Below are 25,788 nucleotides of genomic sequence, written 5' to 3' on the forward strand. Positions count from 1 at the left end.
CTTTAGTCCCAGCACTTGGGAGGCAGAGACAGGCGGATCTCTGAGTTTGAAGTCAGCCTGGTCTACAGAGTGAGTTCCAAGACAGCTAGGGCTACACAGAGAAACCCTGTCTCAAAGAAAGCAAAAGACAAATAAAATAAAAACACAACTCAGTTGAGGGACTGGGGGAGGCAGAGACAAGAAGATCCCCGGGGCTTGCTGGCCAGCTAGTCTAGCCAAATCAGTGAGTACTAGGCTCAGTGAGAGATCCCGTCTCAAAACACAAGGTAGAGAGCAATTGAGAGACACACTAGCCATTGACCACAGACTGCTATACCTATGGCACACACACTAACGGGCACATTTACACGTACCACATGCAAATCAATGGAACAGATGGGTGTATTAGTACACACCTATTATCCTAGCGGTCAGGGCACAGAGGGAGCAGAATTGCTGTTAGTTGAAGCTGCGCTTTATTGCGAAACCAAAGGCTAACCATACGATAAATACAGTGTTGTAAAATGATATAATCTATAATACTTGTTTACAAGGAGCAACTGATAACCGGGGTTAGTTGGCAATATCGACCTGCACCTCCTTCGAATGGCATTTTATTAAAATAGCTTGTCAGGTTACATGGCATACTGACAACGAAAGGCAATAGAAATAAATATGACTTTCTTTCTGAGCTCCCAGTTCTATTTTTAGTGTGTATGAATGTTTGTGGCTGTGTCCCAAATGCATGCAGTGCCTACAGAGGCCAGAAGAGGGCATCAGACCCCCCCCCAAGACAGAGTTACAGGCCAATGTGGGTGCTAGGAACTCAGGTCCTCTGAAAGAGTAGCGAGTGTTCTCAATCACCAAGCCATCTCTCCAGTTCCATGTCCGTCACGCTTGTATTGTGTTTTTTGGCTTTTTTGTTTGTTTGAGGAAGGGTCTCCCTATATAGGCCAGGATGGACCTGGAACTCATGTAGCCCAGGCTGACTGACTTCCAACTTTTGGTCCTCCTGCCTTGGTTTCCCAAGGGTAAGATTTCCACGAGTGACCCCACCAATGCTTGGTGTTGACCATATTTTTCGGGACTGTTTTCCCTCGGGTCTGTGATTAAGAGCAACTGGAAAAGGATTCAAAGGGTGAGAGACTGGCTGGACAATCAGGCCCCATCTGCAACAGGTGGGCCGGCTCTTCACCTACCGTGCCCTAATTAGATCTTCCTGCAGGATTGAGAGCTGGGGAGGGAGCCAACAGTGGAGAGAGAACCTAACCACTTCCCTCCCTCCTGGGGATATCTAAACGTCAAATTATACCACTCACACACTAGGGTATAGAAACATCCAGCCTGCAATACAGATGTAAGGTGTATTTTTCTTATGCTCCCTCTCCCTCATGAGCGGGGCCCTAAAAATAAGAAAGTTATTTTTAACTCTGACTTATCAGGATATTCAGGGTGGCGATGTCTGTATTACAGTCAGTTCCAAGTTGGTGGGGTTCGGTTCTTCATAGAACACTCTTGCAGGGACCGGGGGGCTTCCCGTCAGGAGTGCGAGCAGGAAGGCCAGCCACTCATCTCTGTGCTCCGTTCTTTGTACATGCTAAGCTCCGGGAAAGCCAGCAAACTGACCCGGGTCTCTAACGGCCCCTCCTCCGCAAAGTATGGCATAGAGGAAAGCTGGGTGTTCCAACAAGCTCTTACAATACCTTGTCACCTTGAGGGAGGAGGAGGGTGATGACTCTGAGTACCCAGGCTATCAGTAAGCAAGGCTGGATTGTTTTATCACAGTAGTTAGCCTTTGGTTTCATTGTTTTTCTGTAAGGCAGAGCTGTTCGTTCCTGAACTTAGTCCCTAACCCAAGAGTATAGACAATGTCACATTGCCACACAGCCAGGCCTGAGAATGAGCCAGTAGAAAAAGTACTGCCTGCTCTTCCACTGTTCTGGATGGGTACCCCAGAGCTCTTCAGAGACAAGTTTGGCCTCCAGCTCCACCCTGTCATCCTCTCTCCTTGCTTTCAGTTCTGTTTCTGACAGAAAAAGAAAAAAAGAAAAAACACCAGACGAGCTCATCGATACGAGCTAAGCCTCCTTGCTTACCCCTGCCTATCTACCCTCCTCCTTGGGATCCTCCTTGTGAACTTCATAGGTACCACCTTCAGAATCCCCTCTTACACCTCCACCAGCACAGCCTGCTTCCTCCACAAACACAACAGCTCGCGGATGGGAAAATACACACGTAACCCACAACCCTCAAATTCTGGGAGCCCAAGCAATGGTGCACCTAAGCTCTCACCAGGTGGCCCTGTGCTAGCCACCTTCCTCCTCTCTCTACCTCCACCAGCCCCCTAGGACCTCTTCTCTGGGACATGTCACCCAGGCCAGCACAATCTCTCTGAGTCTCCAGATCACATAACCTCCTGTATGAACTCTGTCACCACATCTGCCAAGGACAAGGGTCCCCACACCTCTTTGGGGGCACGGTCCTGGTGCTAAGAAGTTAGCCTCCACAGCCTCCTGGTGCCTCAAGAGGACACGATCCTACCTCCCCCAGGCTTGTCACTTTGAGGGACAGGTGGAGGAGACGAGGAAATGACTGGGAGTGTGGAGACCTGAGGTGACTTGAAGCCGATCTGTCTCAGGGGTAATTTCTCCATTTTTAAAAAGCAGGGGGGTTGCTGTAGTCTCTGAGGCATGTTCTAGCTCTCAAAGCTTGCAACTGCGAGGTTCTAGGGCTCTGTTGGGACAACGCATGATGGTTCTTGCGAGCTGAACAACCGACTGTCACCTGTGTACCCAAAGAGTAGGGCAGATGTGCCAGTGTTCGTGGCCTATTCTATGGCTCCCCCCTCGTAGAGCAGAATAGACCCTATTTCGAGGCATCCCAACAACCCACGCCCAAGGTGAACTGGCCGCTGGCATCTGCAGTACCTAGCCAAGGCGCCTGTCAGGACACCTAAGCTTCCTGCACCCACGCAGGCGACCCTTCCCTCCATAACCTGGCAACCTTAAGTCCATCCTGGTGGCACCAGCCAGCCACCCCCGCCCCCTTGTCACTCAAGAGCCCGGAAAGGCTTGGAGGGTTATGCCAAACCTCCTGGGCTCTGTGGCCTGAGAATAAGTGGTGGCGGCCAGAGGGCACGGTTGGGCCGCAGCACTGTTTGCAGCCGGCAGGACCCCTTTCTAGCTTCCTCAGCGAGAGCTCGACCTAACCTCATCCTTCCACCCAAGCTGTTCCCAAGCCCCTCAGGGCTACCCTTGCCCGGGGCGGGCGGGGAATCAGCGGGGCTCGCGCTGCCGGGGACTTTGGAGCGAGGAGGAAGCGCGGAGGGGCGGGGAGGTGGGGGTGTGTCGGGAGGCGGCGGTGACTGGGTTTTATAATCCGCAGGGCGGTCGCGGCGCGGGAGAAGGGGCAGCGCCGCACCGCGCGCACCGCGCCATGGGGGCCGCGTCCGGCCAGCGGGGGCGGTGGCCGTTGTCACCGCCGCTCTTGATGCTGTCGCTGCTGCTGCTGCTGCTGCTGCCGCCGTCGCCCGCCCCGGCGCTTGACCCTGGATTGCAGCCGGGCAACTTTTCCGCGGACGAGGCAGGGGCGCAGCTCTTCGCTGACAGCTATAACTCGAGTGCCGAGGTGGTGATGTTCCAGAGCACCGCAGCCAGCTGGGCGCACGACACCAACATCACGGAGGAGAATGCGCGGCTCCAGGTGGGTGCCCGGGCCCGGGCGGGGGCGGGGCGCAGCAGGGCGCAGCAGCCAATCACAGGCCTGCGGACAGTCGCCTGGGGAGGGCAGCAGGCGCCAGGGGCCCCCAGCCTCAGCCCTGAGCAGTGAGGTCCCTGATGGGACCCCTGCCGTAGGCCAGACCCTCCCACCCGCTCTGCGCATCAGACAGGCGATGATGCTCCTGTACGGGCTGGGCACGTGATCCATGCCAACACAGGAATGGTGTGGATGAAGCTGGCTCCTCCGAGGCCAAAATCCTCCTTGAGTGGCATCAAGGACTTGGGCAACGACTATCTGCATACAGGGTACTCGGCTTGGCTCCAGAGCCCTTGCCTTTGGCAGCTGCCTGGGCTCCTGTTGAGCTCTTTTCCAGGCCCTCCACTCACTGTCCCCCTACTCTGGCCCCAGTTTTCTCCCTCACTGTTCCCTTAAATCAGATTCCCACACTTTCTAACCAGAGGGCTCAGGAGGAGGGGGTGCAAGTTCATCTCCAGGACAGCATCTCTGAGGGAAGAAGGGGTCTGGCAGCCCTTAGCCTACGTCCGCTCTCTCGGTACTCTTCTACATGGCCTCTTCCTGAACTGGACTACTCTTTCCACCCTCCTGGTGACCACAGGAGGAAGCGGCCCTGATCAACCAGGAGTTTGCAGAGGTCTGGGGCAAGAAGGCCAAGGAGCTGTATGAGTCCATCTGGCAGAACTTCACTGACCAAAAGCTGCGAAGGATCATCGGATCCGTACAGACCCTAGGACCTGCCAACCTGCCCCTGACCCAGCGGCTGCAGGTAGGTCTGAGGGTGGAGGCAGAACTCGAGCGCCCCAAGTGCCTGTTATGGATGGGAAAGAAAAGGCAGATGGGAAGGGACCTTGGCTATCTGGAATCTGGGAAAACAGAGTGCTGTTCACAGGTTTTTCCCTCCAGACGCAGGATGTGACAAGTTACTTTTTACTGTGGTGTAGAAGGTTGTTAGAAGGTCAAATACAGGAGCTGGGGTGTAGCTGGATTACCAGACTGTAGTCTAGCATGTGTGAGGCCCTGGAGTTCAGAGTTCATACTCAGAATTGCATTGCACATACAAAGAGAGATTCTCTCTCTCTCTCTCTCTCTCTCTCTCTCTCTCTCTCTCTCTCCATTCAAATGGTTGGGAAGACAGACAGCGCCGAGGCCAGAGGATAGCAGGGGTTGGTGCCTGCTGTGAGCTGGGGACAGGCTTGCACTGGAAGGGGCATCAGCAGTATAACCTGGGTGGCCTTGTCTGAGTCACATCCTTTCTCCAAGCCACTTTCTCTCCCAGCCAAGGGGGGTGGGAAGATTAACTCCGGGCTAATATTTGGTCACTCATGTTTCCTCTACTCTGTCTTGGCAGTACAACTCTCTGCTAAGCAACATGAGCAGAATCTACTCCACCGGCAAGGTCTGCTTCCCCAACAAGACTGCCACCTGCTGGTCCCTGGACCCAGGTATGTCTCTGCTGGGGTTTTCTGGTCCTTCTGGGTCACCTCCAGGATGATGTTTGTCAATAATTCAAAGGCACTGGTACCCCATTGGGGCTGGAATGTGCAGTTGTACCCACACTTCTGCCCCACACCCCTGCTTCTCCCGGCAAACTCACTTTGGGGACCCTCTAGCACAGTGGTTCTCCCCCATGAGTTATGACCCTTTTGGGTCACAACTACCCTTTCACAGGGGTCACCTAAGACCATATTTACACAACACAGATATTGACACTGTGATTCACAGCAATAGCACAATAACAGTTTAAAGTAGCGACAAAAAATGATTTTATGGCTGGGGGGAGGGGGTCCCCACAACATGAGGAGGTAGAACCACTGGGCTAGCCCACCCTCCACCACTGAGCCTTCTTCTGGCCACCTAGCTCTCCTTTTAGGGGTCCTTTCACCTTCTTCAAAAGCCTCCCACAAGTCCTGGTTCCTTTGGTGCTTCACCACAAGGTCAGCCATTCTATGCCATGAGCCATGGAGGCTATATCTATTCTAAATGTCCTTTCTGTGTCAACTGCCTTAGATATTTTCCTGGGAGCAGGGTCCTGCCTTGTGCTTTCTTTGGATAGATAGCCTCATCCCCCCCTAACCTATAGGCTGCACTTGGTCTGGGGAAACTGCGGTGTGAAAGTTGGTGGGAATGAAGACCAGTGCACACCTCTGGTTTCCTAACTGACCCTGCTCACCTCTCTCAGAGCTCACCAACATCCTGGCTTCCTCACGAAACTATGCCAAGGTGCTGTTTGCCTGGGAAGGCTGGCATGATGCTGTGGGTATCCCACTGAGGCCCCTCTATCAGGACTTTACTGCCCTCAGTAATGAAGCCTACAGACAAGATGGTGAGTCTGCATCTTTCTCTCCACCGACAGCCAGACACCTTTCCTAGCTTACAAGGCATTCTCGTCTGCTGTCCCTCCCAGCGAGCCCCAAGTCCCTGAGCTAGACAAAACAGCCAGTCTGGTGCTTCCAAGATCTCATAGCTAGTGGGAATGGTATGAAACCTGCAGCCAACAGACCTTGCTGTCCTGTCTGTCTTATTGTTGCCCCTGGCACTATCTGCTCCCGGCCCTAAACCTCTCTACCTCTTTGTGTCCCCGGACCTGTTTTTCTGCAGCCTAGAGTAGACCTTGATATGGTGAACCATACCTGTGATCTCGATATTTGAAAGGTTGGGGTAGGAGGATGAGGAGTTTCAGGCTAGCCTAAGCTATACAGCCTGTAATCCCAGAACTTAAGAGACTGAGGCAGTAAGATTGTGAGTTCAAGGCCACCTTGAGCAACAATCTCCCCATCCAGTGCTTGGAGTCAGGGAAATGGTAGAGACAAAGCTAGGATGTGGACAACCAAAGCTTTGGGCCTGACCTGCGTCCTGCTGCCTTGTTAGGCTTCTCAGACACAGGAGCCTACTGGCGCTCCTGGTATGAGTCCCCCTCCTTTGAAGAGAGTTTGGAGCATCTCTACCACCAAGTCGAGCCCCTCTACCTGAACCTCCATGCCTTTGTCCGTCGCGCACTGCACCGCCGCTATGGGGACAAATACATCAATCTCAGAGGTCCTATTCCCGCTCATCTGCTGGGTAAGAACCTGGACCTCGATACCCAGAGCAGCTCGGGTGCTGGAGGATGCCTAGAAGAGGGAAGGTGGATCACCCTCAGGGTGCCTCAGGCATGTCAAATGTCCTAACATTTGCTTCCTGATGCAGAAGCCCCCCCCCCCATGGCTTGATGTCCCCACCAGCCAGGAACCATGCTTTATAGAAGGGAGCACTGAGGTCTATTTAGGGTGTGCAAGAATTTAGAGCCAACAGAGAACTAGAACAGGGCAGGGCTAGGGGGTCAAGTCAATGACTTTGGCTGCAGGAGCAGGGTTGGTGGCAGCTTGCAGACACCATATCCGAGGACATGAGCCTATGTGCCTGGAAGCCCACGGCCCCTTGGTGAAGGATCCTGGCGTGATCAGAAAAGACTCCAGTAACCAGTCCTGTAAAGCCTACAGAGTGTCAGGGGACATGTCCTTTGGCCCAAGGGTATACAGGTGCTGACACCCACCCAGTGTAGCTTCTATGGGAAACAGGAATGGCTGGGCAGGAGGCCAAGCCATTCCACTTGTCTCTTCCATGTAGGAGACATGTGGGCGCAGAGCTGGGAGAACATTTACGACATGGTAGTGCCTTTCCCGGACAAACCCAACCTCGATGTCACCAGTACAATGGTACAGAAGGTGAGCTCTGGGAGTCAGGTCCCAGGTAGGACAATGAGACGAGTGAGGGGTCGTGGGATAGCCGTGAGGCCCCTTCCCTTTCCTGCAGCAGCCAACAGTGACCTAGAATCCCTGTCCACCATGGCAGGGTGAGCTGCTGTGGTCAGTAGCGCCCTAGGCTTTGGGAAGTGGGGCCACTGAGCCTTAGATACCTTTCCTGGGCCGGAGGCTGTCCTGGGCGGAGATCACTAGCCCTGAGCTGAAGGCAGTCAGTCAAAGGGCATGACTCCACGTGGCTGCCTCCTGACCCGTCCCCCTGCCTGCTGGCCAGGGCTGGAATGCCACGCACATGTTCCGGGTCGCAGAGGAATTCTTTACCTCGCTGGGGCTCTCCCCCATGCCTCCAGAGTTCTGGGCGGAGTCGATGCTGGAGAAACCAGCTGATGGACGGGAGGTGGTGTGCCATGCCTCTGCGTGGGACTTCTACAACAGGAAGGACTTCAGGTCAGACCTGGGAAGAGGACTATGCAGGGGCTCTAAGGAGGCGGCTGTGACACAGACTTGGCGCTGTATCGGGGGACTGGTCTATTCCAAGGGCATTGTCATCCCATTCGCTTGCTATCCCTGCAGCTTTGAGGAACCACCAGTTAGAATGGTGGTTGCCTTGGAATGGCTTGAGCGGTGGTAGGTCAGGGTAGGGTCAAAGGGTTGTTAGCGCCTGAAAACTTCTCACCACAGGAGAGAGTCCTCCTTGACACGGTGTTACTCCATGACCAGCCTCTCCCGCGCTCTGACCCCTGCCCTCAACGCCACCTTTATCCCGGCCCTCTCCATTCCAGGATTAAGCAGTGCACGCGGGTCACGATGGACCAGCTGTCCACAGTACACCACGAGATGGGCCACGTGCAGTACTATCTCCAGTACAAGGACCTGCACGTCTCTCTGCGTCGAGGTGCCAACCCTGGCTTCCACGAGGCCATCGGGGATGTACTCGCTCTCTCTGTCTCTACCCCAGCACATCTGCACAAAATTGGCCTGCTAGACCGTGTTGCCAATGACATAGGTATGGGGGAGTGGAGGTGACATCCACCTTGGCTCACTCAAATTTCCTACCACAGTGGATCTCTGCTGCTTCCCACTCTACCTTGTCCTTATTTGTAACTTGAGTCCCCAAGATACACACACCCTGAGCCCTGAGCTTAGCACTCACCCAGAGTCCTTGTCTAAGCTTAGAACTTGAGGTTCACCTCTATCTGCCCAGACTCGCCCCTCCTGCCAGATGGCCCTCCCCCAGGTCCACTCTGCCCTAGCTGAACTCTTTCCTTCCCCCTTTTCTTTCTTTCTGTTTCTGGACAGAAAGTGACATCAATTACTTGCTAAAGATGGCCCTAGAGAAAATTGCCTTCTTGCCCTTTGGTTACCTGGTGGACCAGTGGCGCTGGGGGGTCTTCAGTGGACGTACCCCACCCTCTCGCTACAACTACGACTGGTGGTATCTTCGGTGAGAAGAGGGTTAGGAAAAGTCTCGCCCAGGGAACCTCCTGCCTCTATCAGTCTTGTCCCTTCCTTTCTAACAAGGTCCGCCCTCCTTCCTTCCTGCTGAAACCTCGCCTTCTGGAAGCCCCTCCCCCTCCATTTTCCAGGCTGTGGGAGAGATGCTGGGGAAGGGGTGGGCTAGGGGTGGAACCCGTTATCTTTTCTGCAAATCTCAGGCAACCTGTACAGCCTAGGGCCTTAGGATTTAAACATCCTCTTCTTCCAGAACCAAGTATCAGGGGATCTGCCCACCAGTTGCTCGGAATGAAACCCATTTTGACGCTGGGGCCAAGTTTCACATCCCAAGCGTGACACCATACATCAGGTATCCGTGCTATACCCACCCCTGCTCTGTCCTCCTTCGGACCCAAGGGTTGAGTCCACATGGTCCTTCCTGGGCTGTGCTCCATGTGTGCCTTCTTCCCAACAGATAGCCCTTAGTCCAGCAGGACCTGCAGAACACTGGGTAGAGTCTGAGCAAGGGACTTTTGTTAGCTCCCCACATCCCTTCTAGCGCCCGTCTGTGCCCGCAGGTACTTTGTGAGTTTCGTGCTACAGTTCCAGTTCCATCAAGCGCTGTGCAAGGAGGCAGGCCACCAGGGTCCACTACACCAGTGTGACATCTACCAGTCCACCAAGGCAGGGGCCAAGCTCCAGTACGTGACAGAGATTGAGAACAAGATGGGGGGGGGGAGCTGAGGGAAGAGGCTGGTGGGGGGACATTTCTGCAGGTAGCTGCCTGATGTGGTTGGAACACTGAAAAGCCAGACTCTCGTGGAGTAACTCTTTCCTCTCCTCTACTCCTCTACCCTCCCTTCTTCCCTCCCTCCTCCCTCCCTCCCTTCCCCTCCTCCCTCTAGCCCCCTCCCCCCCTGTCTCTTTCACATATCAAATATTTATTAAGCAGGCCTTCAGCTCCCATGGGCCAGGGAAATATCCCCACCAGTCTCACAGAGACCCCCAACCCCAGAGTTCTTTTGCTAATGAGGGGCAGATGGGCAATGGCACTGCAGTGGGCCCCACCCTGTATCCCCTTGCCCACAGTGGTCACTCTGTTTGGCAGACAGGTGCTGCAGGCTGGCTGCTCCAGGCCCTGGCAGGAGGTGCTGAAGGACCTGGTGGGTTCAGATGCGCTGGATGCCAGTGCGCTAATGGAGTACTTCCAACCAGTAAGCCAGTGGCTGCAGGAGCAGAATCAGCGGAATGGCGAGGTCCTAGGCTGGCCGGAGTATCAGTGGCGTCCACCGTTACCAGACAACTATCCAGAGGGAATTGGTAAAGCTCTGATTGAGAGTGGGCTGGGACCAAGTCCTGGCCTCTGGCCTCTGGGCCCAAGCCTCAGCTTCCTGGTCAGTTTGCTGCCAGCTGAGCCCCAGTGTCTTTTGCTTCAGTGCCAAGCCACCCCTGGGCTCATCATCAGGGCTCTACTGCAAAGATGGGTCTGTCTTTCTCCCAGGATCCTAGAGACGGTGTGGCCAAGCCTGAGGGCCCCTCAGGCTGCCTGGCACATTGCTCTATGAGGTCACACTGCAGGCTCGGCCCTTATTGGCCAGTGGTGGGGCCTGCAGGGCTCTGCTCTCCTGCGGCCATGGGCCAAGGATGGGCTACTCCAGGACTGCCCAGATTCCTCTTTCTGCTGCTCTGCTGTGGGCACCTCCTGCTGGTCCTGAGTCAGGTGGCCGCTGACCACGTGACAGCCAACCAGGGGATCACAAACCAGGCAACAACCAGAAGCCAGACAACTCACCAATCAACAATCAGCCAGACAATCCAGACCTCAAATGGGACTCCTGGAAGGGGGCAGGGCCATGAGGGGGCAAGGAGCCAGGGGCCAGCAGGAGGGAATTCCAATAAGACCACACCTTGTGGTAAGGAAGGCGAGGCCTGTCTGTTTTCCTCCTCACCTCCTACAGACCTAGAGACTGATGAAGCCAAGGCTAACAGGTTCGTGGAGGAGTATGACCGGACAGCCAAGGTGTTGTGGAACGAATACGCAGAGGCCAACTGGCATTATAACACCAACATTACCATAGAGGGCAGCAAGATCCTGGTAGGAACCACTTCCACCAACTCCAACATGAAGCATGTGCACACACACACACACACACACACACACACACACACACACACACACACACACACACAGACACCCCACACACACGCAGCACCAAGCTGTCAAAATTGGTGAAAAGTCCGAACAGAGTATTTAAAACAATACTCCATCTCCAAGTTAGGGGGCTTAGACTCCACACCTGAGCGAATTTCTCTAGTTCGTCTCCACTCTCTAGTTTAGCGCTCTCAGACTGTAATCTTTTGTACTTCAGTGACCTGTTGTGACTTTAAGTGATGTTCAGTGTCACCCTTTAAAGGATCGACAGCCTGTTTGTCACCACTGGGGGATCATTTCCCTGTGCCTTGGCCCTTCCTTTGTGACAGTATACATTGTACCACAGAAAGCCAATTCTAGCCATGTGCTCCAACCATCAGGTGGTCATGTTGATTTAAGACCCACTATGAGGGGTTGGGATTTAGCTCAGCGGTAGAGCGCTTGCCTAGCGAGCGCAAGGCCCTGGGTTTGGTCCCCAGCTCCGGAAAAAAAAAAAGAAAAGAAAAGAAAAGGAAAGGAAAGAAGAGAAAAGAAAAGAAAAGAAAAGAAAAGAAATGAAAAAAAAGACCCACTATGAGCTGCAACCCCTGTGTCCTTGGCACCTCAACTCCTCTTCCTGCACACAACCCTTGGCAGTTATGCATAAGCAGGGAAATTCTTCCCATTCCAAAGATGGGGGGGGGGGCTTCTATCTAACAGCACACCGCCATCATCCTAATGACACTTAACTCAAGCTCCTTTCCCTACTCGCTAGACTGCACCTAACATATTAGCAGATGGTCCCGGTTGAAGTGGAGGGTGTTTGTCAGGGTGAAGATACCAGCCTAATGAAACAACATTCCTCACTACCACCTTTATAGACCCTCCTACACAGAGGTCATGCCACGTACCCTAAGCCTGTGACACCACCTCCTTTGTGCCCTCAGCTTCAGAAAAACAAGGAAGTGTCCAACCATACCTTGAAATATGGCACCTGGGCCAAGACATTTGACGTGAGCAACTTCCAGAACTCTACCATCAAGCGGATCATAAAGAAGGTTCAGAACGTGGACCGGGCAGTGCTGCCTCCCAACGAGTTAGAAGAGGTATGTGGCCGTGCAGAGCAGAGAGTGGAGACCTCTGGGAACTGAACCACATCCTGGGTCTGGTCCACGTTGCTTTCTTGATTTGTAGGTCTTAATATGGGTCACGTCTTCATGTCTTTTGTAATTCCCATAAATGTAACACTTTGGGGGCCCATGCTCCCATGGGTCCCACCCATGGTACCTGGCACCAGAACAAAACAGAGGGGTGGGCTTCTCACTACCTTTTTCTTCCTCTTACAGTACAACCAGATCCTGCTAGACATGGAGACGACTTACAGTGTAGCCAATGTTTGCTACACAAATGGCACTTGTCTGTCACTGGAGCCTGGTAAGAGCACCCCCTGGATGGAAGAGAGATGGGGTGGGGGGCTGGCTGGTAGGATGAGCATGCTGTCAAGGGAAGGGTTTCCCGAACTTGTTTCCACCGGTAGAACTGCTCTGCGGCCACCAAGAAACAGAACCCCATCCAAATTTCTCTAATCCTCTGCTTCTCTAGGGCTGTCCCACCTGCCCGGAACGCCTCTGCCCTCTTTTTCCTTCTGCACACACCTTGGAGCAGTAGACTCAGCCTATGTTTCAGAGGCTCAGACTCCAAAAAGACCTTCTAGTCTTAAGTCTCCACCTTCGCTGACTTCCTTAGAACCTCTCCCTCACTGAGGGAGATTGCTGAAAAGGAAATCGGAGGGAATGAATCATACGAGAGTCCCACAGCCCTAGAAAACACCAAATTAGAACTTCTGTTCCTAGCTGATACTGTTCCACATCATCCCTCCCTCTCCTGAACTCTTTCCGCTACTGAACCTTTCCGCAGCAAACCGGTTATGAACTGGCTCATCACCCCCTCTCTCCTGATATTTATTTCTCCTCATCCTGTGTCCCCTTTGCCAAGGTTCACTCTGACCCCACCAATACCCACACAGATTCTCGCAACCCACTGTTTCCAGGGTCGGTGAGCTAAAGTCATAAGCGTTCTTTGCAAGGAATTTTTACTGGAAGGTGTTTCCTCCAGGCTCCACCCCAGCTCCCATATCAAAACAAATAGAAAGGGAAATGGAAAATAAACAGGAGGAGGAAAGAGTCCCAGGGCAGGGTTGGCTCTATAGGTGGTGGGTGTGGCTACACACACAGAGGGAGATCAGACCTGTCTGTGCTTCTGTGCACATGCACGGGTGTACATGGGCATGTAAGAATGCCTGGGATGTGTGTCCATGCCTGGGTGTATATTTCTTACTATGGATATTTTTTTTTCTTTTTTCTTTTTTTCGAAGCTGGGGACTGAACCCAGGGCCTTGTGCTTGCTAGGCAAGCGCTCTACCACTGAGCTAAATCCCCAACCCCACTATGGATATTTAAAAAAAAAAATTGGATGGCATTTGGTATCCCTGCCATACAGTTTTTTGATCTAGGACTAGGCCATCTGGTCACAGACATGGTAATTAAAAGGTCCGGGAAGACCAGTGACTCATAAGAAAGCAGACACGGAATTCTGAAAGCAAATCTTTTTCAAAGAAAGCTAATTAAGTGTTCCTTTTTCTGTGACAAGTATAGATGACACAGAATGTTCCAGTATAGAGACCCTGAGCACAAGTTCAACAGTGAGGGCTTGGGCCACATTGGATCTTCAAAGCCTTCTCCATGTAGGCCAAGGACAAGGCAGGAGGGGAAGGCACCTGTTTCAAGATAGACGCCTGCAGTCTTATGTGACCCTCACCCCAGCCCGAGAGCTGGATGCCACCTGTGTGTTCTTACTAAGGTTTCTCAGGCAGAGTGGCTTTCATAGGACATAAACCCAGGGTCTCCTCCTTGCTGGGGGCAGCTCAGGTAGTTCTTGCCCCCACATAGTCCTTTCAGCTACTGTTTTATTAGTCTCAGCCCAACAACAATTTGCAAAGGACACTGGGGGTGTCCTAGAGCAATGAGAAGGCACAGCCCCTTCCTCAGGGGCAGGGCTCTCCCGTTCCAATCCCACATCCCTGGGAGGGCTATGGCTACTTCCTTGTTTATAGATAAGAAAAGAGATAGGCCTATGGGAAGAGAGAGAACTTGAACTCAGGCCTGTGAAACGCCACAAACCGTTTCTCCCAGGGAAGGGGAATTCATGAGAGAACGTTTTGATTCTGCCCTGGCCCGGCCACGTCCCACATGTATACATAAGTGTGCCATTAAGACACTCATAAAAGAAGAACAAGGCTAGCCCTTTTGAAGTGTCTGAGGTTGTGTATGTACAGCATGTCACCTCTGGTGGGAGCCCTAGGAGCTCATCAAGGCCACTGACTCCCATCTCTCCCCTCTCGCCTTTTCCAAGTTCTCTACCAACTCTGGAATCCTAGGACAGAGTTCCCTTGTAAACAGTTGAGCAGTGAGCCAAGAACTGAGGCTCAAACCTTCCGACCCCTTTCTTCCAGATCTGACAAATATAATGGCCACGTCCCGGAAATACGAAGAATTGCTTTGGGTGTGGAAGAGCTGGCGAGACAAGGTGGGGAGAGCCATCCTTCCCTTTTTCCCAAAGTACGTGGACTTCTCCAACAAGATCGCCAAGCTCAACGGTGAGTTACCAGTGCTGGTACCTCTGGCTGGCTGCTCCCCAGCACCTCAAACTCCTCAGAAGTCCTCTGGGATCCTCAGGCTAGGGACAAGTAGGGACCTAGAGGTGTCAGGGATATATTGGGTGAGTGACGGTTGTTGGGAGAGCTTGGCTGTGTCTCCTGTGCAGGCTACTCTGATGCAGGGGATTCCTGGAGATCCTCATATGAGTCCGACGACTTGGAGCAAGACCTGGAAAAACTATACCAGGAGCTGCAGCCGCTCTACCTGAACCTGCATGCCTATGTGCGCCGCTCCCTGCACCGCCATTATGGGTCTGAGTACATCAACCTGGATGGTCCCATTCCTGCCCACCTGCTAGGTAAGGACATCGGTCCAGCTTCAAGAGGGTGGACAATGGATGATAAAGGAACAAGATAGTGCTGGCCACAGGGCAGAGATCAAGCCAGAATAGTGACAGAACTTGAAGCTCTGAAGGATCATGGCCAAGGCTGGAGTGGAGAGGGGTCAGGATATCTTCTCATCCATCTTTCATGTTACATATGTTGTTTGTGGTGCTGAGGATTGAACCCATGGCCTTATATGTGGCAAGCAATTGCTTTAACACCGAGCCACTCTCCCCAGCTTTCCCGGTGCCGTGCCCTCCACAGAATTATGTTGTATAAGCCTTTTACCATCGTTTAAGGTAAAGACCATATTACCCATCATGCCCTGCGATAACAAGATCCGGGAGTCTTGGACTGGGGCTTGGGGAGGTTTCATAGGAGCCTTGAAAGATATCAGGTTTTGGTATGGGGTGAAAGGTCTGGGTCAAAATGTGACAACAAAGAGCCTTTTGGGGCTTTAAATATTAAAATAACCCTGAATGCATGAAGGAGAAACACAGTAAGAGAGGAGGAGAACTAGGGAAAATCAGAGGCCACCAGTGTTCTGCCCCCACTGGGTCATCACTTTCCTGGTGTTATTGTGAACAGTGAAGCCAGAGAGAGCACATTTAGAGGTCATTTGGAAGAACCCCCCACCCCCTGTGGGTCTGATTCTCAGTCACTTGGAGAATTGCTGCATCCCAAGATCCCAGCCCTGCTCCATCTCTCTTTGCGGTAAACATCAACTCAGTGACCAAGAATGTGGAGACCAGGAGAGAAGCAGAGCACTCCAGGTGGCCAGGGATCCAGGCTTGGGCTGAGAATTTCATCTCCAGTGAGGAGAGGAAAAGAACGTCTTTAGTATACTCCCCCCTCCAACATTCCCATGCTCTTCTCATCTCTCCACCACTCTCCCTCGGTCCTGAATCTATGGACGTTTGAACTCCCCACTCATTCTGAATGACCCACTCCTCTCCAATCATGGAGAGCTGGGCTCTTAAACTGGCACTGAACCCTGGGCCATGAGCCGTTCCCAGAGGAGATGGTTGAGTCCTGTCAGAGTAACTGATGGCCTACATAAGACAATTTCAGAGAATACAGAGGGGACACTGTAATGGTAGCTGGTCATAATTAGTCACGCATGTGGCCTGCTGGCATTTAAAACCAATCTCATCCCTTAGGAGTTATGAACCCCTGTTGAGATTATGTAACTCTCTCCAGACCCAAGGTCCCCTGCTACACGGTACCAGGGAGCAGACAGGATTACAAGTTATTACATGCCATGTGCTCTGGGTTGGCACTTTGGAAGTGGCAGTCATGAGCACTGGTGCTCCGGGGACTACAGGTTTCCCTTGTGGAGGATCCCTTCACTGCTCATGAGTAGTGAAGGCTAACAAGGGTTTTACCTGCAACCAATATTGGAAGTGACCTTGTGGGCTGCTGGTAGAAAACATGCACATCAAATACCAGCACAGTCTGCAAACAGTTGGTGCTCAAGCGATATGAATTTGATTGGCAGGATTGGGATCTGGCCCCTCTTCCTGCAGGATCTCTCCGAGCCTCAACAATAACATTTCCTCTCTACCGTCTCTTTCCCACTCGCCTCCAGGGAACATGTGGGCACAGACTTGGTCCAACATCTATGACTTGGTGGCACCCTTCCCTTCCGCCCCCAGTATAGATGCCACGGAGGCCATGATAAAGCAGGTCAGTAAAGCTAAAACTGCCCTCTGTGGACCTCCTGAGGGAACAAGGGAAGGCAGGCCCAGGTGGGAGGGCAGATACTCTCTCCCTCTAGTATAGCTCTCTCACATCCTCTCTCCTGTCACAATTGTATCTGTCAATCAGAGACCCCGGTTTGCCAAGAACTCTCTCTGCTTGCAGGGATGGACACCCAGAAGGATATTTAAGGAAGCTGACAATTTTTTTACCTCCCTGGGGCTGTTACCTGTGCCCCCTGAGTTCTGGAACAAGTCAATGTTAGAGAAGCCAACCGATGGGAGGGAGGTGGTGTGCCATGCCTCAGCCTGGGACTTCTACAACGGCAAGGACTTCAGGTCTGGCTGGCTGGAACTAGGACCCTTATCCTAAGCCAGGGGAAAAGGGTATGGCTCTATGGCTATCCCCTCAACTGGAGTGAACAAGGTAGATGGTGGGGGGTGGCAGTTTGGGATGAAGTTAAGAATCCCAAGTCAAGGAGTTGGGTCCAGTTCCAGTCATGTGAATCAGGTAAGAAATGAGAGTCAGAAATTCTGGCCAGCTCTGTCAGTGGTCGCTTGGATGCTTAAGGCCACGGACATGATGTAAGCTCGGTGTATGCTGCAAAACCTCCTTTACATATTGCTGGCCCTTCCTGTATGTAGTTATATTGTTGGTACACAGGGAGGCACACTAGCGCTTGAGTGCCTGACACTGAACCCACTCTTGCCAATGACAAACAAGGCATTGTCCTTAGAAAGACGGGATTAATTACCTGCAGCTGTCTAACAGACTGCCCACAAAATCTAGCGGCATAAAATGGCCAGCTGATCCTCAAAGATCCATGTGCTGTGTGAGAGGCGTTCACTGCAGGAGGGGATCAGGGTTCAAGCAGTGCGCGGTGAAAGTGTCCTTACTCCACAGACATCTCAGAGTATTTAAAAACTTAATTAATTGGACCAGCAAGTTGTCTCAGGAAATGCAGGTGCTTGCTCTCGCCTCTGAGGACCTGAGTCTAATCCTCCAAATCCCCATGGTGGAGGGAGAGAATGGAAGTTTCAAAAATGCTGTCCTTTGATGACCACAGACATACCATGGCAGGCATACACACGCATAAGTAGATAAACTCTTAAAACTTTAATTGGCACTGGGGGAAGTGGCTCCTAGAGCTTTGTGAATGCTGACCCTAGACACAGCTGGGGTCATTTTAACAGCTCATCTTGGGCCATTTGACCAGAGTCTAGTATTGACTCTTGGCTGGGTTTTTCAGGTTCCTCCCACATGTAGTGCCTAGGTTGGAACGTTCAAGGTGACCTGGTTAGGGTGTCTGGCTGATGTGGCTGGAGCAGCTTGGGGGTTGATCGGGCAGATGTATTAAAGCCGAAGCAGCCAGGTTTTTCGGTGGCTAAATTTAAAATTGGCACAGAGTCCTGTCTGCCGTGGGTGTCTCCTACCTCCAGCATCCTGTTTAGACAGAGTCTCACTATATAACCTAGGCTGACACTGACTCAGGATCCTCCTGCCTGAGGCTCCCAAGTTCTGGGATCACAGGTATCTTTGTCTTTAACCTTACACGTCTACCACACTCTACTGGCTACAGAAAGCCCCCCAAGGACAACTCAGATTCAAAGGAACAGGGGAAGACTACGGGTTGAGGCAGAGAAGAAGTACGCATATAAGACAAGTGGATACAAAGTGGGGTTCGTGGGGTTGGGGAGTGCTGCCTGGCCTTGGACCCTCCCTCCGAAGGCATTAGGGCTTGGAGCTTTAAGGTCCCAGGTACAAGGGGATCAGAAAGCGTGGAGTAGGGGCAAGTATGAGAATTCCTGTGGGAATTCTTCTCTATGGGGAGTCAGAGACGAAGGTAGGTACACTCCACCCTCAGTGGGTCAAGGATGTTGGGAAGCTCCTCCTCCCTCTCCCCATAAGAAAGAACTCTGAGGGGCTGGAGAAGTGGCTCAGTGGTTAAGAGCACTGACTGCTCTTCCAGAGGTCCTGAGTTCAAATCCCAGCAACCACATGGTGGCTCACAACCATCTATAATGGGATCTGATGCCCTCTTCTGGTGTGTCTGAAGACAGCTACTGTGTACTTATATATAATAAATAAATCTTAAAAAAAAAAGAAAGAAAGAACTCTGAGGTGAGCTTGCACTGAGAAACTCCACTTAGATCCCAGGCAGACGTGCCTCTCAATGGAAGTGGCTTGTAGAAGAGAGAGATCAACACAGGGAGGCAGAGCCTTCTGCCTTGGACAGTTCTGCAACTGCCATTCAGCCCTGGCCATAAGCATTCTTCAAGCGAATCTACTCAGTAGTCCTGAATTAAATGAGATGCAGAGTGCCACAGCCCTTATGTTCCCCCGGAAGCCCCATCCCGGGAAGATAAAGTCCGTGGAAAAACATTGTTCATACATTCTACAATGTACGGAATTCATGTCTTTGGCCCATAGAGTGGGTCAAAAAGCAATAGACAGGGTGGATTGGAGCTACTCAGGGAGACAAGGGACAGAGGGATGGCTACAATGACCTTTAGAAACTTCTGGGCCTCAGGCTACCTCACGCTCCTTGCATAAACGGGGAGCATGTCTGCTTCCTATAATGCATGCACTGTGGTCCCTTTGTGCCTCTGCTATTCTAACACCCCTTTCCCCAATCCCTGTTCCTAGGATCAAGCAGTGTACCTCTGTGAACATGGAGGAATTGGTGATAGCCCACCACGAAATGGGCCACATCCAGTATTTCATGCAGTACAAAGACTTGCCTGTGACCTTTCGGGAGGGCGCCAACCCCGGTTTTCATGAGGCTATTGGAGATGTTTTGGCTCTGTCTGTGTCTACACCCAAGCATCTACACAGTCTCAACCTGCTCAGCAGTGAGGGCAGTGGCTACGGTGAGAGGACAGAGACCTGGTTGGCCAGGATGGGAATCCAGATGGGGTAACATCCTTCGGAGGTGGGAAAGAGGAAGAGTTTGTAGACCCCCTTGCGCCCCCCGCATGAAGATCTGAGATAGACCATTAGGAAGGGAAGAGGGCCCAGCAGAATGAGCCTGAGAGGAAATCACACAGGTCATCCTAAGAAGGGTGAAAGATTCAGCACCTTCACCCCCTTCCCCCAACTGGACCTGAGCTGATTGATAGTCCCCCAGTAAGAGGCAGACGTGAACCTGAGGTCACGTTCTTTCTGTCTTTCCCTCGACAGAGCATGACATCAACTTTCTAATGAAGATGGCCCTTGACAAGATCGCCTTCATCCCCTTCAGCTACCTCATTGACCAGTGGCGCTGGAGGGTCTTTGACGGAAGCATCACCAAGGAGAACTACAACCAGGAGTGGTGGAGTCTCAGGTTCTAGAACACTCTGATGGGGTGTGGATTAGAAGGGATATCTGAATTGTCTTCATGCTCTTTGAGTGTCTACAGATGAGCCAGTGAGGTGTATGTGTGGACACACACTAGTGAGAGGGGTCCCCTGAGGTGGGTGTTCACAGGAGCACAGCATGTAGGAGTAGAGGACATTTTATTGGCGGGACCGTTCTTCAAGTAAAACAACGCCACCACCTCTCAACTTGGTTCTCCCTAAACTCACCCTCATCTTCCTCCTTAACAGACTGAAGTACCAGGGTCTCTGCCCTCCAGTGCCTAGATCCCAAGGTGACTTTGACCCAGGGTCCAAGTTCCACGTTCCTGCGAATGTGCCATACATCAGGTAAGACTGAAGGGAGAAGAGGGCGCTGTGAAGGGTGGTCTCCTCGGGTCCATGTTGGAACTTTCATCACTGGACAACTCCATGCTGGAGCTGCCCCATCAGACCTGCAGGAACTGGCTCATGACACACGGTGCCTGGATCCACTCACCCACTACCAAGGCTGTTTCTTTAAATATTCTTGGGGTAACCCGAGTTTTCATGTCAACTAAACAGTTAAAACCAGAAACCTCACCAGAAGATTGGCCACTGGTCTAGATGGGATTTCTGTCTCAAAACAGGTTTTAGTTTGTAGCCCAAGCTGGCCTGGAACGAGCTATGTATGTAGTTCACGCCAGGCAGACCTTCAATTTACAGCAGTCCTCCTATCTTAACCTAGCCTGACCACTGCACCAACCAGTGACAGGGCAGTTGCCACATGGCTGGATACCGACTTGGGCCTTGTTGATTGATTAGTTTTGAGACAAGATCCCTTTGTGTGCCCTCTGCTGTAATTGAACAAACTTCCTGCAATACATAGTGAGTTACATCTGAAATATCCCGTAGACTGCAATCCAGGACGGAAGGCCCTGCTTACGTAGGAGGCTGGGTGGTTAGCGACAGTTTACGGGTCTCCCCAGTCTAACCTTGATCTCAACACAAGGGCTGATGACTCAGCCACCTCTCTGAGCAGACCATGCTGGGGACTTGGTGGCTGTGGTCCTCCATTTTGTGAATTATTCTCTTAAGTGGATTGTGTCAGCGAACTGGCCTGTGCGTCATTAGGCCATAGCATAAGGTGGCCAAGGCAGTTCCTTCCCTTCCTCATGTTCTCGGGGGGGGGGGCAGGGGGACGCTTACTCAGGGTGAGGAAGGATGGGTGTGGGACCCAGAGTTGTGAGTAGGCAGATCTCAGGATAGAGTCCCTGGTACCCAGGTTACCTGGGAGCAAGGCACGGAGGACAGAGAAGACCTCTCAAGAAGGCTAAGCGTCTTACAGCCTTTAGTAATCTCTGGAAGCCAAGGGGAGGCAGGCCCTGATAGGGACTAAAATGAGTGCATAGTAGGATGGATAAGTCTGGGACCTGGGAAGAAAGGTAGCACTTACTCTCCAAGGTTGCTGGGACCCATCAGCCTTGACCTAGACGTGCCCTAGTGAGGACCTTTAGGGACCGGTCTCCGGTGAGGCCACCACCACTTACCAGATTTCCTAAGGTCCCAGCACTCACCCTTGCCTTGAGGTGGACCCTATGACAGTGTCCCAGCTTAGCACAATTATTTAGACAGGTGTGAACAAAGGAGACTTGGCTGTCTAGAAAAACACATCCCACTGGCCCTGCAGCCTGCGTGAGCATTGAGGAAATGCCAGGGGAGCAGTTAGCAAACGGCTTATATGCCGAGGACTCAAAGGAAGGAGCCTGTTCCGCTACTCAGAACGTTTAAAACCAGAGTTGGTGTGGTTGCCCAGGCTTGACTGGCAGATTCCCACCAGGAAATTCCTGCTACTTCAAATAAGACTGTTTCCTGCTGCCTAATCTACTGAGAAGGCCCTACCACGTCTACGGGTTCCCACCCAGCAATCCCTAGTCTGCCGAGGCTTTGATGGGCTCTTTCATTAACCTCCTCGTGCCTGCTCTTTGGGTCCCCTTGGAGCAGTTCTGCAGGCAGCCTGTGGGTGGGTGGCACCCATGCAGGCATAGCTGGGAAGAGCTCAGATGCCACAGAAGGCAATGGTGACATCCTGACTGAATCCAGGGTCTCCTGGGACTGTCAGAGGGGCTGGGTCTCCTTGGCATGAACAAGCCCCTCCATCACCACCCCCATTCTACCTTTCCTCTAGTCTAGGCACTTCCCCCATGCAGCCTGTCACCTCCTCCCTCCACTCCAGGTACTTTATCAGCTTCATCATCCAGTTCCAGTTCCACGAGGCACTATGTCGCGCAGCCGGGCACACCGGCCCCCTGTACAAGTGTGATATCTACCAATCCAAGGAAGCAGGGAAGCTGCTGGCGTGAGTGCCCTTGAACCTCTGACCCTTTGGCCCTGAGAAACCACTAACGCTATTCCAGGAGCACTGAGAACAGCCAGGAGGAGCCTGTGTCACCCTTGACGTGTTACCTCCAGGAGGTCACTGCAGTCCCTGGGGCTCCCCTTCTCCACCCCTGCCTCAGACCTACCCATGTTTTCCCAACCCTCAAAGGATGTCTAGGCTGGGAAAACGGGTTTGGAGAAAGTGTGTCAGGCTAAGTAGGAGAATCCAGGTCCTCTTTACTCAGTTTCCCTTTCTCTGATGCTTCCCCCCCAGAGATGCCATGAAGTTGGGCTACAGTAAGCAGTGGCCAGAAGCCATGAAGATAATCACAGGCCAACCTAACATGTCAGCCTCTGCCATTATGAATTACTTCAAGCCACTGACTGAATGGCTCGTCACAGAGAACAGGAGACATGGAGAGACACTGGGCTGGCCGGAGTACACCTGGACACCAAACACGGGTACTACCACCCACCCCGCCTCCAATCCCAGGCCCAGCTCCCAGAGCTCATATAGGGCTGAGCCCCATTCCCAGTCCAGACAGACTCCAGTCTGATCTCAGAGCAAGAACAGGGACGAGAGAACACAAGACCCCAGCCCACCTGTCGCCCTGCCCACCGCCCTGTCTCCTTGCTTCCTCGCTCAGCTCGTGCAGAAGGCTCCCTCCCAGAGTCCAGTCGCGTCAACTTCCTGGGTATGTACCTGGAACCACAGCAGGCCCGTGTGGGCCAGTGGGTGCTGCTCTTCCTAGGCGTCGCCCTGCTGGTGGCCACCGTGGGTCTCGCCCACCGACTCTACAACATCCATAACCATCACAGCCTCCGCCGGCCCCACCGTGGGCCCCAGTTTGGGTCCGAGGTGGAGCTCAGACACTCCTGAGGTGACCCTGCCGTCAAGGCCAACAGAGGAGTGTCCCATTAAAAAAAAATTAGATGGGGGACATGGTGTTTGAGTGGAACATACCCAAGCTGGGCCTTCTTCCTTTGCTGTTCCCATCCACTCTGCCCCCCAGCCCAGCCCCCATTCTCTAGATACCCAGCATCTAACCTGGAATTCCCTGCCCGGTCTCTGTGAATACAATTAAAGGTCCTCCCCAACACCTGAGTCTGTGTCCCTTGTGGGAAGCCAGGGACAGGACCGGCTGCTTGCCTTTCTGTCTAACAGTCCAGCAGGACCCTTACCTGATTACCTTCTCAGTCTTTCTCCAAGCTCTGGACCCTATCCCCAGCAACCTTTCCCACCAGCCTTCCTGAGAGACCAGGAGAGGTGGCGTGTGTCCTGCCTACCCATGCACCTGCCAGGGAGGAACCTAGGAAACAGGGGAAGGAAGCAGGTACCATGGGCTGCCTCCTGCTTTACATGCAGATTCACTATGGATGGTTCATTCTGTTCCACAGTGATCTCTGTGTGAATGGATGTCTCAGGGGGAAGGCCCTGGATGCCCTTCCCTGCTACAGGGAGAGGGCCCTGGAAGGGTCTGACTCACAGAGCATCCCAGAGCCCAGCTGGTTCCTAAGTAGACAGGCTGGGTTCCACACAGGTTGTGCCCAGGGAAAGAGCATTAATCAGTGCCCGCACAGTGGGTTCACTGTTACAGCCCACCTCCTCATCCCAGAACACGTCCCCTCAGCCTAAGCCATCCTTTGGAAGGCCTACATGGATTTTGGGGGCGTCACTTGAAGTAACTTTTTGTCTACATATTTATGTAGTAAATTTGGAAAATCTGAATAAAAAGTCCATGATAGCAACATCAAGAAATATAAGCACTGTTGGCACTTTGGTATCATCCAGCCTTTTTTATTTTATTTAATTTTATTTTTCTCCACATACGATATAAACGAGGTACCACTATATTCTCTGTATCTTTTTTCCTTTGACATAAAGGCATCTATTTTAAAAAAATATTTAATTACCAAACCTAGCTCATGGCCAAATGGAAAATGGTCCAATTTCTGGGGCAGACTCTTGCCTTCCAGTCACATCCCATCTCTGTTAGGACCCTCAGCCCAAATTATCTCTAGGCTTTGCATATCTGTCTGTCTGTCTCTGTCTCTGTCTCTGTGTATGTGATGTGTCTGTGTATGTGTCATCTCTCTGTCTCTGTCTCTCTCTCTCTCTCTCTCTCTCTCTCTCTCTCTCTGTGTGTGTGTGTGTGTGTGTGTGTGTGTGTGTGTGTGTGTGTGTGTGTGTGGTGTCTGTGTATGTGCAGGGATATGGAGTTGAGGAATTTTGGATTTACAAGAGGGTGGAAGTTTACAGTTCAGCAAGACAATGAAACTTATAAACACGTCCTCTGGGTTGTTCCAAGCCATCTAACCACAGACTTCAGTTCTCCCACCCTCTTCCCTTTGGCAATTTGTTTGCCAGATAAAGGCCATTGTCACATAACCTCCTTTCCTATTTTTATAAACTACAGAGGTCCATGCTGTTTCTCAGGGCTGTGGGCAATGTGAGGTCACCCAAAGGACGGAGCTATGGAGCTTCTTCAGGCTGTGGGCAAAGGATTTCACCATATGGTGACTGTGGCAAATTATCTTATCTACTGGATGTGTGTGTGTGTGTGTGTGTGTGTGTGTGTGTGTGAGTGAGAGAGAGAGAGAAAGAGAGAGAGAGAGAGAGAGAGAGAGAGAGAGAGAGCGCTAACACCCTGTGTAGAGGTCAGAAGACAACTTAGACGTTTGTTCCCTACTTCCAGCCTTCCAGCATGGTTCCATGGATGGAACTCGGGCTGTCAGGTTTGCACACCAAGAGCTAACCCACTGCGCCCTCTTGCCCGCCCTCTCCCTTACTTCAGTTGTCTTGTACAGGGCATGTGCCCATGCAGATACCATGGAGAACTTCTGGAGGTCAAAGGACGGCTGGCAGGAGTTAGGTCATTCCTTACACCGTGAGGGATCTAGGGACCAAACTGGGGCCGTCAGACTTGGCAGCAAGCACCTTTACTCACCGAGTCATTTTGCCAGCATGCTGTCCACTTTATTTTTTGAGACGAAGTTTCTCACAGAACCAGGAGCTTGCCAATCCCACCAGACTCTTAGCCCCAGGGATCCAACTGTCACTGCTTCTGACAGATCTGAATAGCCATGCCCAGCTTTCACCGGGGTGCTGGGGATTTGAACCCAGGGCCTCATGATTGTGTAGCAAGCACTTTCCCAATGGAGTTGTCATCCTAGTCCCCACCACCAACCACCCCACTTTTTGAAGCATTACAGTGGTTTTGGATTTATTGTGTTTTGAGACAGAGGTCTTGCTATGTGATCCATGCTGACCTCAGATTCTCAATCCCCCAGCCTCAGCCTCCTGAGCACTAAGGTTATATACATAGGCCAATTCAC

The 25,788-nt window shown here is 52.3% G+C and overlaps 1 protein-coding gene and 1 long non-coding RNA gene across 5 annotated transcripts; one reads left to right on the top strand and one right to left on the bottom strand.

Moving 5' to 3' along the window:
- Nucleotides 1-436: 436 nt before the first annotated feature.
- On the bottom strand, nucleotides 437-14,536 carry LOC120095193 (uncharacterized). 4 transcript variants are annotated; one of them, XR_010055842.1, is made up of 4 exons: nucleotides 12,678-14,536; nucleotides 9,281-12,309; nucleotides 7,779-7,883; nucleotides 437-6,827 (listed from the first exon to the last, which is right to left on the bottom strand). It is a non-coding gene; the product is annotated as an uncharacterized LOC120095193 (long non-coding RNA). The 4 variants fall into 4 exon arrangements; XR_010055843.1 differs by having other exon boundaries at nucleotides 7,613-7,883; XR_005490482.2 differs by lacking the exon at nucleotides 437-6,827 and having other exon boundaries at nucleotides 7,746-7,883; nucleotides 12,678-12,794; nucleotides 13,045-14,536.
- Nucleotides 3,392-23,509, top strand: Ace (angiotensin I converting enzyme). The gene is given in 25 exon segments (NM_012544.1): nucleotides 3,392-3,681; nucleotides 4,316-4,483; nucleotides 5,066-5,159; nucleotides 5,897-6,040; nucleotides 6,586-6,777; nucleotides 7,324-7,421; nucleotides 7,732-7,904; nucleotides 8,240-8,463; nucleotides 8,757-8,901; nucleotides 9,163-9,261; nucleotides 9,470-9,592; nucleotides 10,000-10,211; nucleotides 10,850-10,986; nucleotides 11,970-12,128; nucleotides 12,369-12,456; nucleotides 14,534-14,677; nucleotides 14,845-15,036; nucleotides 16,650-16,747; nucleotides 16,925-17,097; nucleotides 19,406-19,629; nucleotides 19,940-20,084; nucleotides 20,347-20,445; nucleotides 22,310-22,432; nucleotides 22,727-22,914; nucleotides 23,100-23,509. Coding segments are annotated over 25 exon segments (3,942 nt in total). The 5' UTR covers nucleotides 3,392-3,414; the 3' UTR covers nucleotides 23,333-23,509.
- The last annotated feature ends 2,279 nt before the right edge of the window (nucleotides 23,510-25,788 follow it).

Source organism: Rattus norvegicus, chromosome 10 (assembly GCF_036323735.1).
Source record: "Rattus norvegicus strain BN/NHsdMcwi chromosome 10, GRCr8, whole genome shotgun sequence".
In the NCBI taxonomy this organism is placed as follows: Eukaryota; Metazoa; Chordata; class Mammalia; order Rodentia; family Muridae; genus Rattus; species Rattus norvegicus.